General features: G+C 34.9%; 1 protein-coding gene across 2 annotated transcripts in view; it reads left to right on the forward strand.

Moving 5' to 3' along the window:
- LOC107745376 (beta-chimaerin-like) overlaps positions 1-18,183 on the forward strand; it is a 31,088-nt gene that overhangs the window by 8,320 nt on the left and 4,585 nt on the right. For both annotated transcript variants that reach the window (XM_016559245.1, XM_016559246.1), the window contains exons 2-8: positions 348-386; positions 2,963-3,018; positions 3,170-3,201; positions 3,604-3,717; positions 4,449-4,719; positions 12,614-12,700; positions 15,773-15,857. In XM_016559245.1, coding sequence (XP_016414731.1) covers positions 348-386; positions 2,963-3,018; positions 3,170-3,201; positions 3,604-3,717; positions 4,449-4,719; positions 12,614-12,700; positions 15,773-15,857 — 684 coding nt within the window. The remainder of the gene's footprint in view (positions 1-347; positions 387-2,962; positions 3,019-3,169; positions 3,202-3,603; positions 3,718-4,448; positions 4,720-12,613; positions 12,701-15,772; positions 15,858-18,183) is intronic.

Here is an 18,183-nt window from a genome sequence, read left to right on the forward strand (position 1 = left end):
TCTTGATGAAAGGGTCTATTTTTGTATTTTAGTGTGTTATGCAAGCACATTTGCATATTTGTTGTCCTTGAGCAGGGGAACTAAATGAAAGAAGTGTTAAAACATGTACACCCGTGAGGAAGGATTATGTTGTCAGACATGCGCATTATGCATCACATTTTACAGAACGACTTAACATTAATGAAACAATATAATAACCTTGGATCACAGCCACTCTCTAACCTGACAGTAAATATCATAGACGGTGTTAAGTGAGAACACGCTGACAAGAGATGATTATTTTAACACATGTTTGTAGCACAGAACAGAAGACATCCTGACATATTATCTTTTCCTTTTTTTTGTAGATCCTGAAGATTATCAGCCACCGATATGGAAATCCTACTGTAAGTGTTTTAATGTATTTTTTCAACATTATACATGTACTCATTGACATGATTTGAATGACTTCACACTATACTGGCAGAATAACACACTCAATTGAAGAAATACAATAATCTGGGCTTCAAACACAAGAGCATTGCATCATGGGAATGTGGTCTGGCACAGTGAAAGTGGACAGGAGTGATTCTAGTGCACTTTTTGCCAAAGGTCTCCCTGGCCAGTAATCGTTATCTCAGATTTTTGTAGCCCATCCCACGATTCAACACATTTTCCCTCGCATTCACTCCCACTGTGCAGTATTTTTAGAGCAGGCCCCGTCCTTGTCATTCTAGTGGACGTTGTCCAGAACCCACTGCTTGTTCTGAGCTTCTTTGACAAAAACTTGGCATCGCTGTCAGATGCCTTCCTGCTCCCTGTGAGGAAAAATCTGAGTAGTGAGGCCAGATTCTGTCTGTGCTCGGACTGAGGCCGCCAATTACTGCTCTCCATGATGAGCAGCTTTTAATGAAGTCATCAAGAGAAGGTCACGTCCATGTCGAGCTGAAGTATCCCCGCACATCTGCTGCTGTTTTTGAGCGGCATTGATCATTTCACTAGTGCTGCTCTCTTCACAATGATCTAAATTCCATAATAAAACTTGACATGTTGAGATTGATAATATACTGCAAAGTCCAAGAGCCCTCTAGTCAATATGCTTCCATAATATATTTTTTCTACTTTAATACATTTTGTAAATACAAATGTTATTATCAGCAATACAATTTGGGTAAAATGTTTTATTGAAAAATTAAAGGTATAGTTCAAAATCTTGACCACCATTCACTGCCATTATAAAGCTTGGAAGAGCCTGGACATTTTTAAATATAATTCTGATTGTATTTGTCTGAAAGAAGAAAGTCATATACACCTAAGATGGCTTGAGGGTGAGTAAATCATGGGGAAATTTTCATTTTTGGGTGAACTATCCCTTTAGCATAAATTCAAGATTTTCTTGATTTTCCTTAAACCTTGAATGCACAACTTATTCATCAATTTTAAAATATATTTTTCAATGTAAAAATTATATAGTAAATTTAAAAAATAATAGTATTATTTTTACAAGTATCATAAATGATTAATTAATATAGTTTTGTTTTACGGTCATCATCTCACACGACATTTACAACCTGAACTAATCTTGCCTTGTCATAAAAAATCTAATTATCTGATATTTAAAGAGTCTTCTGGGTCTGCAGGGTGCCTCTCTATGATGTAATTTTAGGTTTGATGGTTTTTGTTCCTGCATGTTTGTTGCACCATATGACTTTGCTTTGGCGGAAAAAAAGATTGTTGGATATTAAGAAGTGAAGCAGTTTTGTTAAAATATTTTTTTCTAAGAAATAATAATAACAGATTATACTTAATGTTTTCTTTACAAGAATTATATGTTTGTCTTTTTTTTTTTCATTATGATATCAGGACAGTTGTATCACCATTATTTTTTTTTACTGTACCCCCAATAATATCAAAATTTGAAAAGTATTTTAGTTCAGAATTTTAAAACATGTTTCTCATAAAAGAGATATATTCAAGAATACGTATGAATTGCATTTAAATGGATTTCTGGATAGAAAACGGAATGTCACATTAGAAATCCAAATATTTCTAATTCATTTTACTCTGTTTTAATAAAACAGCTCAATGTAGTCTCAGACTTTTGAAACCCCCTGTAGGTGCACAGAGAGATGGAGAGGCCCTTTAGTGCCTTTGTTTATTTGTATGGTGCCAAACATACACTGCAAAGGTGAAGGTGACACAGAAGTGCTTCTGAAGGGGCATTTAGGTGTCTTTACACAGACTGTTTAATGCTTCTCAGAGGTGGCTTAAATGCATTTACACAGCAATAACAACTGTATACTTTGATACTTTGAAAAGCCAATTTAGTCTGGCTTTTATGCAGCATTGCGCCTTTACACTGAATTTTGAGCAGGCACAGAGCAGCCTTAACTCCGCTGTTGTAAAGACGCCTCAATAGATACAGGTGTGTTTCCACTTTAGTGACGTAGCCCATGGCCCCAAATTCAAAGTCCCCAATGAAGTAACTCACTATTAAAGGAATGTTGTTTGAACTGACCGCAAATTGACCTTGCACAGGGCAAGCCGATTATTTAGGAGAGGATAACCTGAGGAATTCCTGGTATTAACCTCCATTCTCTGTACTACATTTTCAAACAAACAGGCACAATCAAAACATCTGAGCTTAAACCCCCCTTGAGCTGAAGACTGGCCCTTCATGTACGCCATTCCCATATTGACCAACTGTTGGTGTTGATTTATCTGTTTGCCTCTTGCGCAGTGTTCATTTTTCAATAGCTTTACCAATATTACCCAATCCACTTTTATAATGTGTTGTAGCTTAGTCTGACAGCAGTGAGAGTGGGTGTGTGTCCTCAAGCTCAGTCCTAATGGATTAATGTCTAACAGAGAATGCTGTTTTGACATGCTCTATATATACCAGTATCCTACCACAGCAAGACGAGATTAGAGGTAAAAAATAAAACATTTTCAAAAATTAAACAATCTTTTTTCCGTTCATTAGTGTACCAGCTACAGCAGGAAGCACCAAGACCAAAGAGGATCACATGTCCTCAGGAGGTAAGTACAGGAAAATGTGTGTAAACACTCCCAAGGTTTATCAAACATGACTCATATTGATTCAGTCTGCATATCTTTTACTAAACACTGGAAGTGATTTGTGTTGAAAACTGTCTCTTCTCTCTCTTACCTTCTTCTCTCTGACTTGCAGATGGAAAGCAGACCCAAATACTATGGAAGAGAGTAAGTGAATAACTTTATTAGTGGTGTTTTGGAAGCAACGTATCAATACTACTATTCCTCATATTACTTCTGGTATCCAGCTGGTTACTTTTTACCCCCTTCCTTGTAATTGTGTGAGAATTTTTAAGTGACTTAGCAGAATTTATTATTTAAGACTGTTATGAGGGGTGGTGCATATTGATTTTGTGTAGTGATGTGCGTGAGAGTGCAAATATGAAATATTATATGAGGGAGAGAAAAAAAGAGTGATTTATGTTGTGTTAATAGAGTAAGAGTGTGTGTGCATGTGAATATGTAAGCATGAGAGAAAGTCTCTCTGTGTGTGTGTGTGTGTGTGTGTGCGCGCGCGTTTTTGTGACAAATGAGGACATAAATTCTAAAAATGACGGTGTCTGTGTACAGGTTCCATGGTCTGATTTCCAGAGAGCGTGCAGATGAACTGCTGGCTGGGACAGAAGGTGCTTACCTCATCAGAGAGAGTCAGAGACAACCAGGAACATATACACTTGCTTTGAGGTACACGCCATCTATTCTTCTGTCCTTTTCTCTGTATGTTCATCCATCCATCCATCCGTCCGTCCGTCCATCTATCCATTTCTTTATATTACTTACTTTATATTTTTTGCATTTCTTTATATTATTACTGTTCAAAAGTTTGGGGTCGCAAAGTTTTTTTTATGCTCACCAAGACTGTGTTTATATGATCAAAAATACAGTAAAACAGTAACATTGCGAAATACTTACTATTTAAATAATTATCTATTTTTATTTAAAAATGTAATTTATTCTTGTCAAAGCTGAATTTTCAGCAGCCATTACTCCAGTCTTCAGTGTCACATGATCCTTCAGAAATCATTCTAATATGTTGATTTGATGCTCAAGAAATGTTTCTTATTGTTATCACAGTTGAAAACAATTTTGCTGCGTAATATTTTGGTGGAAAGTGTGATATTTTTTTATTTTAGAATTCTTTAATGAATAGAATGTTCAAAAGAACAGCAATTATTTAAAATAGGAGTCTTTTGTAACAATGTAAACATGTTTTACTGTCACTTTTGATCATTTTAATACATCTATGCTGAATAAAAGTATTAATTTCTTTAAAAAATATATTATATTATATTATATTATATTATTATTATTATTTGTTTTACAATGTACAGTAACATTATAATATTACCGTAATAATATTATATAATACTGTAAAATAATATATAGTAATATAATATGTGATGTCTATCACTCAGATTTGGTGGCCAGACTTTGAACTACCGACTCTTTTATGATGGAAAGCACTTTGTGGGAGAGAAACGTTTCGAGTCAGTTCATGATCTGGTTACAGACGGCCTCATTACTCTCTATATTGAGACAAAGGCAGCAGAATACATCGCCAAGATGACCACAAACCCCATCTACCAGCATCTGGGCTACACCTCTCTCCTGAGGGACAAAATCACTCACCGACTCAACCGGACCTGCTCTGAGCCCAAAAAAGTTACTTTCCAGCAGGATGAAAAGGTGAGGTGCTTACCTCTTCATATATAGATTATAATGTTCTTAACATGTTACTAAAGGTTACAGCCTACAGTGTCAGCAATGTATGATCACTGACTTAAAGATATAATATACTGCATAATCAATAGACATTCTAATTAAACCATGGTCACTTATGCCAAATAATGGTGATAAAACAATTTGTGACAGTTTTTGTTAAAATAAGTCATAAAAATGTTTTGTTTTTTTGTGGAGTCCCACAGGGCTTCGTTTTATGACCTTTGTTGTTTTTTGTTGTATATATTGTAGGCTAATCAGGAAATGTGGGATATATTTGGTAGTTTTTTATGATGTTATTGCTCCTTTAAGCACTCCGACTAACTAACAGTAATGTTGTAAATACTGTTTTAGTCCCTTTATTTGAGCCATATTTGGTATTTGAGATTATGATGTACATGCAGAATTCAATGAGAGAGTTCATCTTAAATGCTAATTTCTGTCTCTTCGCACTGTGAAACCAGGCCATAGGCATTGGCACTGCATCATTATGTGCCTATAAATGTTATCAAGGTTTTATTGCTAATAGTAAACAAGCAACTCGTCCATTCATGTAGGGTTTTTTAATTTATATATTATTCACACATTTTCTTTTTCATCCAAATCATAGTGTTAGGCGCCATCCTTACACAAATAATTATTAGAGTGGTATTTAGACAAATAAGAAGGATTTCTTTGTGTGCATTTGGAAGATTAGAAGAGTGTGAGAATGTTTCAGCATCATGGTGTGCGTCTTTGATGAAAGATAATGCCATGAATGTGTTGTTTCCGCTATCATTTATCAGACGCACTGTCTGGTTCACTGACAGGAGAGTTTTATCAAATCAGTCAGGTCTACCGTTACCTCTTTATGAATTCTGTTGCCTCACTCTTGAGGTGAAATGGCTCTTCAAGAGAGCTCTATGAAATAAACATAAGCGATGATCAAACATGTGTGAGTTAGTCAAAGGAAGTGTAGTTTGTTTATCACCCAGAGTCTTGTTTACATAAGGCATATTCGTTTTTGTTGCAGACACCAGTCAGAGAATGTTTAATGTGACTCAGATGGCTAACGATTTGAATGAATATAAATTAATTCTAAATGAACACTTTTTTCATCTTACGGTTTTGTTTTAAATGTCCACTAGGGGGCAGCCTCAACAAGCTGTCAAACTGTGAATATGGATTTGTAAATATGCTTCAAAAGATCTGCTTTTTTTGCAGCCCAGTATTCACTTTACCAGATTTTCTTTCTTTTATGTCTCACACACTGTGATGCAAGTTTATTGTAGAAAGAACACCAATTAAAACCTTAAGCTTTTTCTGAGTCCACCCTGCTACAAACAATACTTGCAGTTTAAAATTTAAAAGCCATAAAATTTACAACACACCAATATGATCAACGCTACATTTTGATTGTATGTTTATTCTGAATATTGTGTGTGTACAGTACAGTCATTCTGTTTTGTGTGCCTCTAGAAATACAAATAAATCATCACAGTCATTTTGCTGAGACCAGCAGAAATCCAAATTTTTCATATTCTTTGATCTGGTCTCACAGCACACACAGTGTTCTGGAACATTTCCCTCAGCCTAATCCAGACAGCATTTTACATCTGGCACAATGAAGATAAAATGACAAAACTAAAATTCACAAACTCAGTGAATCTGCCTTTTCGGTATTCTCTGACTGTAATGCTGTGATTCATGATAATATCTGTGCAGTTATAATTTTAATATTGGCTGTAATATATTGCTGCTTTGTTAAATTGTGGCTGCAATTCTTGCACACTTACTAGAATCATCCCACTATAAACATCTTTATCAGTGTTATTTTAGTATTATTTATTTACTATTATAGTATTTATTAATATTTTGAATAAGATTTGTATAGTTTTTAAAAGATTTTAATAGCTTTTTTAATAGCTTTAATTTATTTTTTGTTTTAGTTATTTTAGTACTTCACCTTATTGTGTTAAAGTGTTAAATCTAAAATTTTTATTTTAGATTTGTTTCAATTAACAAAAACAGTTTTTTAGTTTTTGTTTAAGTTGATCTACCATTGTGTTTTAATGATGTAAATTGTTATAGATCAAAAGTTTTGGATAATTATTTTGATTGTGTTTTAAAGAAGTCTCTTCTGCTTATCAAGGCTGCATTTATTTGACCAAAAATACAGAAAAAATAGTAATATTGTAAAATATTATTACCATTTAAAATGCTGGTTTTCTATTTTAATATACTTTAAAATATAATTTATTTCTGTGATGCAATGCTGAATTTTCATCAGTCATTACTCTAGTCTTCAGTGTCACATGATCCTTCAGAAATCATTCTAATATGCTGATTTATTATCGATGTTGGAAACAGTTGCGCTGCTTAATATATTTTATGGAACCTGTGATACTTTTTTCAGGATTATTTGATGAATAAAGTTAAACCTTTTCTAACAATTTAAGTCTTTATTATCTCTTTTTATCAATTTAACACATATTTTCTGAATAAAAGCATTCATTTTTTATTTCATTGAAATGTATATTGTTACAAAAGATTTCTATTTTGAATAAATGCTGTTCTTTTTAAAGTTGTATTCATCAAAGAATCTCATTATTTTAAATTGCAATACTATTTCACAATATTACTGTTTTTTTTTCTGTATTTCTGATCAAATAAATGCAGCCGTGGTGAGCAGAAGAGACTTCTGTAAAAAACATAAAAAATCTTACTGATCCCAAACTTTTGAAAGGCAGTGTATATTTAAGGCTTTTCATGATAATTGACTCACCCTGGAAGGTTTAGCTAATGCGTTACAATGGATACGTCATCAGCAGCAGCAGCAGCAACCTAACAAGCAAATTATTAAGGTAATTTTGTGTCTTTTGAGATTTTACAGTGACCTCACACACCCTGAAATCACTTTCACGTCACTGTCTTGATTTACAGTACCTGTGTGTCTGAGCATTTGCCGGTCACATTTAGGGACCAGAAATGGGACGTGTCTTTCAATGACGGCAGTCTTCTTGTGTGTTAATCTGAATGAAACATTCACCTTACCTTCTGGTCACCTGCACAGCTCAGAGTTCACATGCCTCTCGTCCTCTAATAACACTAATCGCTTAAGTGTTCTGCTGGCCTGGCAAGTTCCATCCAAAACCACTCACTGCTGATGAATCAGAGTTATTAGAATTAGCACTGAGCTTTCTGGTGAGTTATCATTGTTGTTTACATTATATTTCAGCAGTGCAGCTTTTAAGATGAAGGATTGGAATTATCCGTTTTTTTACTTTCCTGCTTTTGTATTGTACATAAGTCATAATAATGTCTCTTCCAGTCGCGTTCTTTGTTTGGCCGGTTTGACAAAATGCAATTTTTGTCCTTCATTTTTTCTTTAAAATGTCCTGCTGTGCAGACAGTATTTTGAATGAACTGAATAGTGTATTAAATGAATATAGCACATTCACATAGGATGTGGTTCTGTACTCTTCACACATTATGTGCCCTAGTTCTGTCTGTCTTCTCAGCTGCGGGGGTCTCTTCTGTCAATACAGTGGTCTCTAAAAAGAGACTAGGTTTTATTGTCTCTCTTTTGTGCTTCGCTTTTGCGCCACTTTCGTTAGGAGACAAGAAGCCATCTGCCTTAGGACAAAAAGTGCAAGTCTTGCTCATGCACTCACACTGTCTGTGCTCCCCGTCTCCCTCTTCCCTTTTATCACTCCCCAACATCCCTTTATCTTTCTTTTGAGTGCATAGTAGCTTAAATATGTGACTCAGTCACTGTTTTTACTTTAGTGTTGGTATTGCAGTTTAGGTTTTCTGAACTGGATGTTGGTCGTCTATGCAGTTTTGAATTAGCAATTATTTATTCTACATTTTGCAACAATAATCTTTTGTCAAATTTGAAAGAAGTACACTTATTTGTGTGTGTTGACTAACATGTTAAAGCACATATAAAGTACTTTATACTTTATACATACACATACTCAGTGGTGTATAAAGTACCTGAAAGCCATACTCAAGTACAAGTACAGATATCTTACCAGAAAATGACTTTGGTAGAAGTTGAAGTCACCGTTTAGAATATTACTTGAGTAAAAGTCTTAAAGTATGTGATATTTATTGTACTTAAGTACGAAAAGTATTTTTTAAAATCTTAAACATACTTAAGTATTGAAAGTAAAAGTACAAGTAAATGCAAAATGGAAAAGAAGCAAATAAATACATATAAAAATGTTCATACACAGCTTGAGTAGCAAGATTGTGTTCAGTTTTAACTCATTCTTCCATTTTGCATTTTTGGGTACGAATAAGAAGCACTTCATCCGGTACTTAGTGTATTTCATTCCAACATAAGAAAACATTTCTGGAATCTGCATCTGAAGTGGCATTTAGATGTATTTACACAGTTTAATGTATCTCAGAGGGGACATGGATGCATTTAACCTGCAGTTACAGATGTATAAATAATGTTTTGTTTTTGACATAAAACGTTGAATACTGATATTTGAAATGATTTTAAAACATGAAAAAAAAATAGTTGAAATGTGAAATTAAAACCGCCAGTAGGTGACAGCAAGTGACTGTTAATGAGTGACTCATTGAGCTTAAACAGATTCATTCAAATGGCTGATTCATTCAGGAACAAAGCATTTGACTGTGTTAATGAGTGAATCACTGAATCATTTATTCAACCGATTCATTCAAAAAGCTGATTCATTCAATAAGTAAGCACCATTGCTCAGAGATGCAAAACAGTGCTGTGTTCTTTGTTTGGAACTATTTTCGTTGGCAAAATTGAGCAAAAACAAGCAATATTATGTCTAAAATGTAAGTCACTTATTGCTAACTTTACTGAACTTGTATAAAATTATTATTAAATTTGATATCATGCTGATATCTGCTGAAAAACGGTACGCTTTGTGTGATATTAAGTTAGCTATATTAAATTATATAAATATAAAAAGCATACAGAAGCATTTTTGCCATCTACAATTTAGAATGCCTTGAATTTTAATAGACTAATAAATCACGTGCATGCACTCAGTGTGTGTGATTTGGCGATATACTTGATAATGTCACATTGCACATCATTACAACAACACTTACCATATTATCGCAGAAGATATACTGTATATAGCACAGCACACCCCAACCTCGACTTGAATGGAAAATGAAATCGACTGCGGTTGTGCCCGCACTTGTTTGCAGATGAGTAAAGGTGTTTTTTAGAAGTCTAACTTGCAGACGCCAGACCACTGATTCGTCAAACCTGCTTTCCTGCAGGCCGTGTTCTTCTGACTTCTGACTATTTTGTAGTATGTAACGAATATGCTTCGGGGAAATGTATCAGAGTAAAAGTATACATTTTAATTAGGAAATGTAGTGGAGTAAAAGTAAAAGTTGGCTGAAATATAAAAACTCAAGTAAAGTACAGATACTCCCAAAAAATACTTAAGTACTGTAACAAAGTATTATTACTTTGTTACATTACACCACTGCACATACTTTATACAAGTACATATAAAGTGTTGTGTGCTAAAAACCTAATTTGCAAACATTGTGTTAGCTGACATTAACAAACCATTTTAGTCCTCATTTAACAACTTTTTAGCATGTATATTACTTAAAATCTTATTTTATTCAAATAAACCAAAGACTGCTATTGAAATTTCAGAGGTATTCAGGTATTCAGAGGTGTTTTCCTCAAATATGTAAATTTTAATACATGTTAAACATGTTAATAAAACTCGTTGGTTTTAGGACTACAAACCAAAAAGCACTATACTGATTATATAAATTGCCATTATAGCGGCCATCAGCTGCTTCGTGCCCTAGATATTGGCATCAGCTTTGAAAAACCCATATTAGTCAACCAGTAAAGCACATGTTAACTGCCCTGTACCCCCAGCACACAAAAATGTGTCACTGTGGAGGTCAGCAGCAATAAAAACCACACCAGCACTTTTTTAGCTATGCTCATACTTTTAGTAAACACAACCCTGACAGGCTTCCACTCACCTCCGTCTGACTTTTCTGGGAAATCAGGTACATCATGTCTCTGAATGTGGCATATCTTGAATATGTGAGCCGTAGCCAGGTTGTTTTTCTTTCTCTTCCGCATTCTTTCTTTTTCACTCGTCAGAGCTCCACCCATTCTGGTCCATCAGTTCTGCTGTATCTTTTTTAGGTTAGGAAGTCTCATGTGTGTTCTACAGGATGCTTCAGCAAATACCCAGCCAGTGTTGCTGGATTCGGCATCAGCCTCCTGCTGAGAGGGGTCACTGTCCCCCAACCTGAGCATGAGTCTTACTCAGTTTTGGTGTGACAGTAGAAAACCTTATTTACACTGCTATTCAGCAACATCCATCTTGGATGACCCAGTGACAAGGGCTGATGGTCCTGTAAGACATGTTGCATTTTACACCTATACATTCTTAAAATTCAAGGTTCCAAATATTTTTTTTAGTGATGCTACAGAAAATCATTTATGGTTCCCCAAAGAACCTTTCAGTGATAATTTCTTAAAAGAACCATGATATGAAGAACATTTGAATGATTTAAAGAACCTTTTTCCGCTATAAAGAAGTTTTTGTGCAGTGGATATACTATCTCAGTCTTTCTACATAAAAATTTATCTAATCTCTAATTCAGTGTGTTACTTGCTGTTTCTTTGTAATTATTTGTGAAATTTGCTAAAAAAAAAAAAAAAATTCAAAGGAAACCAACCTACAATAAATTCTTTTCAGTGTACCTTCAAATGTGGTTTGTATGGAGACCCTCAAGGGGACATGGTGATGGAAAAAAATATGAGATATGTGGAAAAATTATATTTCAATGCTTTTGTGTTCCCTTGCCAATGTATGCATTTCCCCCAAGAAACTTTGTGTTCACTCGCAAAACTTTTATGATGGAAATAATAAAATCAACAATTCGCTTTAGGGGCTTTGTAGGTTTGAGAGATCCAGATCACAAAATAATTTGCACCCTGTTTACATTTGTATTTTTCCGCGATCCACTTTTGATTAGATTACCCGAAATGGATCATGAGACCAGGTTTAAACGAGGTCTAAGCGAGTCTGAATCCTGAAACAAGTGATTCCGGCACTATAGGATTATCCCGTGATGCCGGATTACGATTGTAAATCTGCTTCATTCCTGATCTGATTTGTTACTGAAGTTACTATCAGAAGTATAGAGACCGAGAGAGGACTAGAAGGCTAAACCAGTGCTAGACCTGAAAAGACCTTTTTTTTAAGAGAGAACCTACTCTTCTCAGAGCAAATCTCTGATTTTATTGCTTGTAAAGCCAAGCTCTTTGACTTTGAGCTGCAGGATTATCCTCGCTCAAGGGAACTGCGGTGGAATTGTGTCTGGAAGCGCTGTGTTCTGGATTCCATCGATCCCACAGCAAAAACCTGCTGAGATGGATTTACAAGACTGACACAATCACTCCTCCCAATGTCTCTTCTCCCTCTCTCTCTCGCATTGCCATTCTCTCAGAGTGCTGAATGTATGCTATTGTGTGAGACCCACTCCTGCCCCCAGGCAGCCCACCCACCATACCTCCCACCCCCAGCCCTGCCCATGCAGGACCAGGCTGTCCCCCTTTAATAAAGACTGGAGCAATGGTGGAGCAACAGTAATATTTCACAATAATATGTTTTTTTTTTATCAAATAAGTGCCGCCTTGGTGATCATAAGAGAAAAAAAAAAAAAAAAAATCTTACTGACCCAAAACGGGTCAGTGAAAGGTGAATTAGCCCCTCACAAAGCCAAGCAGAAGGACTGTAGGCACCAGGAGCTGTTGGCGTTAGCTCTAGAGGTGAATCTGGGCAGAAAGGGTGCCCTCCTCTGGAAACCTCTAAAGATTTTGGCTTGTTCACAGATCAGCCCGTCACCACTGAGCAGACGGACCACAATCAAGGACGGACCGGAGAAACACTGCAACTATGAGAAGATCCACAACTTTAAGGTGGGTGCTGTTTGTGTTATGTTTATATCATGTCGAAATTATGGTAACTACACCACTGTTCAAAAGTTTGGGGTCAGTTTGATTATTTAAATCATAAACTACTAATTGAAGTCTCACATGCATCCATTTGGCAGTATGAACCAAAATATGATAAAAAATAATTATTTAAATATGATGAAAACGTCATTTCAGAGTCTCACTATGTCATCTCTTCATTGCATTCATTTTGACATGACATCAATTTGAACATAAACATGAATGTTTTATGCAGAATTGCCAGTTATTTTAGTCAACTTCCTATATTAATATATATTATGTTAATCTATATTATGTTGATATTGGGCAAACTGAAGATATTTTGTGAAGCCTTGTGCATATATATGTTTGCGATTTCTCAAATGTTATGTTTGGATGTTTTTTTGTTTTTTCTTTTCAAAACCACCAAAATTTGACATGTTGGTTGTGGGCCTGATGAAATCAGTCACTTTTATTGCATTCTATATTTGGCATTAACATGAGGTTGTTCAAATGTATACTAATGTCTCGTTCAAATGTTTATGTGCTGACAGCATTTAAATGCACAGTACCCATACCGTGAGCCTTGTATCAATAAGCTTAAATCTATCCTATGAGCCTAATTGACTAGGCTTTTAATCCATTAACAGCACTATTGACTGATTGGATTGATTGCACAAATCAATAACCTCTCGCTGCCGAGCTGCTGAATGGCCTCTCCCATTTCATGCCTTTTCAGCTTCTGATAAATGACTGAGGCTGAGAATGAACACAGTGTACGGTCATCTGACTTCCTTTTTAAACCCTGAAAGAGCAAAACTAAGCAATCATCTGACTTCAACGTGTCGCTTGGAACCTTCCTCATAACATCTTCCTCATTGTGTCACCAGCGGTCATAAGAGCATCATGGATTATTCAGTATCACCTCCCACATGAGAGTTCTTACAGAGGCTGTGTCCCAAAACCTAGTGAGCTCACTCAGTAGGTAGCGCTTTAAAGTATCATTGGTGCGTTCCCAATGCAAAGGGAATGTAATTTATGCTGGCTCATGAGATATTTTGTTTTGGCCAAATGTATCAATCAAAAAAGCATCATAAATATTTTGATACTAAAATAATGAATAAAAAATTAAATGTAATTGTTAAGAAATAAAATAAAATATTATAAATGAAATAAAATATACATTTATTTTTAATTTTTATTAAATATCATTTTTGGCCAAATGTATCCATCAAAAAAGTATCCATCCCAGAATGTGCTGTTACAAGCTTAGTGAAAAAGTAAATTCAAGATGATGGACGAAGCAAGAAAAATATTTATTATAAATAAATTGTAAATACTTATAATTATAATAATAATTATAAAATAATCATTTTGATACTAAAAGTAATCAAATGAAATGTAATTGCTAAAAAAAGTTAAATAAAATAAAACTAGATCTGACTTTTACCCAAATAAAATAAAACAAAAATAATAAAATTAAATTAAATAAATACAATAAAATATAAAATATTCAATAAAACTCAAACAAACTGACTATTTGCATATTGCTATGTGTATTGAGTGCTATTTATCTGATATGCAGAGTTTTTGCCCTATGTAGGGTGCAAATCAGTCACTTATAATGTAACATTTCAGCTAGAATGTAGACAGCTTACTTGGTTTTGGAACAGCTACTAGTTCTGGACTGAGATGAAGAGTATTCTCATTATGATATTTCTGTTTCAGCATTCATACACCTGGGCTTTGTTCCAAAACTCTGTGTTGCGTCTTTTCTTTTGTCTATCTTTGTGCTGTGTTTTGACAGCACAAGGGTGTGCATGGGAACATGCTTTGCGTGTGACTTCCAGCAGCTTGGTAACAGATGCCAGACACATTATTTTCCCCTCGCAAACCTGTAATCTGACTCAGGTGTATTATAATTTTTAAAATCAGGGCTGTCTTCACAGGGGGTCCACCCTATTTACATTCTTTCGGTACCACCCTCTAGTCTTTACTTAGAGGCTTGATTATTTCCTCAGAACTTTGGGTAGGAGCAGTTTTGTCTCTGAAGTTCTTCCTGCCATCAAACTGACCCTTGAGTGCTTGACTGCTGTCTGAGGGTTTGACAGAGAAGGTGGAGTTGACACTTCACAGAAGTACAGTCAACAGTTTCTCTCATCACTGGCTGTCGTTTCCCACATCAAGTCATGCGTCAATTTAAAAAAAATTTTTTGGAGCTATGACCCAAGAGTTAGAGTACAAACACTTTGCCATGATGGTGCCATGATGACAGACAACGAAGTTTTAATCACTTTAGTCACATTTCCTGGTCATTTCCCGAACTTGTTTGATCATTGTATTGTGAATTGTTTTATTTAATATTTGTGTTTTGTTTATTTGGTTTGAATTTATTATTATTTTTTTTTCCATTTTTCATTTTTGTTTTGTGTTTTGTTTATTTTTGTTTTGTTTTGTGTTTTCTTTTATTTTGTTTTGAATTTCCTGAGGCAAGTGGCAAATTCAAATGAAATAGTTTTTATTTGATGTTTGTGTTTTGTTTTGATTTTTGTTTTGTGTTTTATTTATTTATTTGTTTGTTTATTTTTTGTATGTTTTCACAGCTGTTTTGTTCTGTTTTGTGTTTTGTTTTTCTGAGGCAAGGTGGCAAACTGAAATTAAATTAAAAAATTAATTAAAATTATATTTAATCTAATTTAAGTTTCCCTAGAAAAAAGAATACTGAACTTAAACAATGTTGGACAGTACCTGCCAAATTTGATAAAATAATAATGCCAGTGGCTCTTTCTACAAAATACAGCTATGAATGTGAAGTCCAATGCTTTTGTCCAGTCTGTATGTTTGTCTAGTCCAAGCGAGACACACTCTGTTAGTTGTCAGGTACAGTGAGAGATACTCTGGAAATATAATCATTAATTTTCTGTGGAACTTTCATTATGAGCTTTAGCTGGAAATGAAAATGTAGAGATGAATGAATGACTGGACTAATACGTATGTATGTGTGTTTGTGAACTTGTGTGTGTTTGACTCACAATGACTGCTTTGTCTTTGGTGTAGGTGCACACCTTCAGAGGGCCGCACTGGTGTGAATACTGCGCAAACTTCATGTGGGGTCTTATCGCCCAGGGTGTCCGTTGCTCAGGTAACCCTGCCACACAAATAAAGTGTCCATCAGAATTATGGCACCGGCCAAGGAGCATTATTCATATCAAATTACAATCCAAAGGCCGCTTAGGATCCAGATAATTTCTCGTGCCATTCTGGTAACAATGCCTAATTGGCTGTAGAACTTTTCCAACGTGCGGTGGCAACCTGAGGCTAAATACTGAAAGTGATACCTGGGACAATAAGGGTTTTAACTAGTATGCTGATGTGTGGGAATTTTGCATTCCTAAATGACACCTGGTCCAAACCAGTTGAGTGCCTTCTGTTGAGTGTTGACTATTTATAGTGGAACATACTGTGTACACTATAGAGTATTATAGAGAGAGGCACACCCAGGTAAACCAGGACAGTCTCCTTGTAGTAATGCCAATTGCATCAGGCTACACTTCAAATCACACAGATAAACATATATAAAAAGATCCATAGACGCACACACACCTGTACTGTATGACAAAGTATGACACTTTATTGGTTGTTATGTAGACGTGATGCATATGACTTATACAATAGCTTTACAATAAAGTTAAATTCTTTCAACTTAAAAAATTATGTATCATGAACTAACAATTTTTGTAGGAATTTAATTTTAATCCAGGTGAATATAGGTTAATTTATAAGTAAACTATTGTTATTATTGTTTTATATTGTTCATTCAGGTTTAAACATAACACATGTACTAATGTTAAAAGGAAAGTTAACAAAAAATGGAAAATCTGCCCTCATTTATGACCCTTATGTCGTATGTATGACTGTAGAACACAAAAGAAGATGTTTTGTTTGTTTGTTTTTTGGGTGAACTATGGATTTCATTTATAAACACAACTTTATATTAAAAATATACAATATTTGTATATAGAAAGGAACCTATATTATATTTACCAATACTATATTACTAATATTATTAAGTGATAAATTATTGTTAATTAATTAACAAGATAATATGTGTTGTAAAAGTATTGTTCATTAATATTTCATGTTAGCTGTGGCATTTAGTAAGGGATAATTAGTCAGCCAGTCATTATTGCAAAATAAACCCTGACAGTGTGATCTTGTATCACCCTTAAGTGTTTTGTTTTGTTTTATTTTGTTTTGTTTTGTTTTGTGAGGCATCCTTAACCGTTTTCAATACAGGATGTTCCTAGATGTGGCCTAGATAAACAAATCCACCTTAATTCCATGATTACAGGTTTGCTCAGATCTCATGTTAACATGGAGCTGGTTATTGTTTGACACCACTTTCCCAAAACACTCGGTACATAAACTTAATTCAGTCACAAGGCTTTACTGTTGGTTTTTCACACTGTAAATGGTCTCATCCATTCGGGCCATTATTCAAGCCTTTTCTTTTCACACAGGAGCCTCTCTTCTTTCACTTTGGCCCCCAGGCGAGACAGTGTCATCAGACACATTGAGAATTAGAGCAGAGTTGAATGTGTCCCCAGGCCCATATGGAGGAACACAGAGTGTTTTTCTTTTTGTCTTCTTCTGTTTTTTTCTCAATGGCCTAGAGATGTGAAGGAGGGCTCCATACAGGCAGTTAAACTGACAGTGAGTGTGATTAATGACATTGCTGAAGATGAGGAACAGTAGGACAGCATGTGCATGCTACTGGAGACACACAGAGAGACAGACCACCCTACTACCACATTCCCCTACATACACACACAGTCCCAGTGTCAAAGCAGGATTCTTACAAGTTAAATGACATAAAACCTGTTCATTTCTTTTTCGCATGTTCTAATTGTAGAGTCAAAGAGAGAGGTTTGCACTCATTATTGGTAGCAAAGCTCTTTCAAATGCAATTCTAAGTAGATTTTACATTTTCTGAAGAAAAAACGAGGACTGCATGAAATGCAAACATCGCCACTGAGACTAGGGAGTTGGGTGTGGTTCCCAGAGCATTGCTATGTGGTTGCTAGGGTGTTCTGGATAGTTGCTAGGTTGCTTACTCTCTTCAGTTAAAAAAAGGCAAGTTTTAATGATGCTCTAATCTTTATATATTCTATTCATAATATATTATGGTTCAAACAAACTTATGCCACATAATTTGAGGTATCATTCATGTCTATAGCACAACTTGTGTGGGGCACATTACACATGGTGAAGTTTAATACTTAAAGGATTTTTTTCCCCAAATATCAAACCCTGATTATGAGCAAACACCAGTAATATGGAAAAAGGTCACATTTTACAGTAAGGTTTTATGTGTTAACATTTGTTCATGAACAAATAGTAATAAATAGAACATTTCTAACTTAAAGTTCACCCAAAAATGAATATTGAATGGGTTTTAGTTTTAGTTA

The sequence above is a fragment of the Sinocyclocheilus rhinocerous genome, unplaced genomic scaffold (assembly GCF_001515625.1).
Source record: "Sinocyclocheilus rhinocerous isolate Xijiao unplaced genomic scaffold, SAMN03320098_v1.1 scaffold1249, whole genome shotgun sequence".
Lineage (NCBI taxonomy): Eukaryota > Metazoa > Chordata > Actinopteri > Cypriniformes > Cyprinidae > Sinocyclocheilus > Sinocyclocheilus rhinocerous.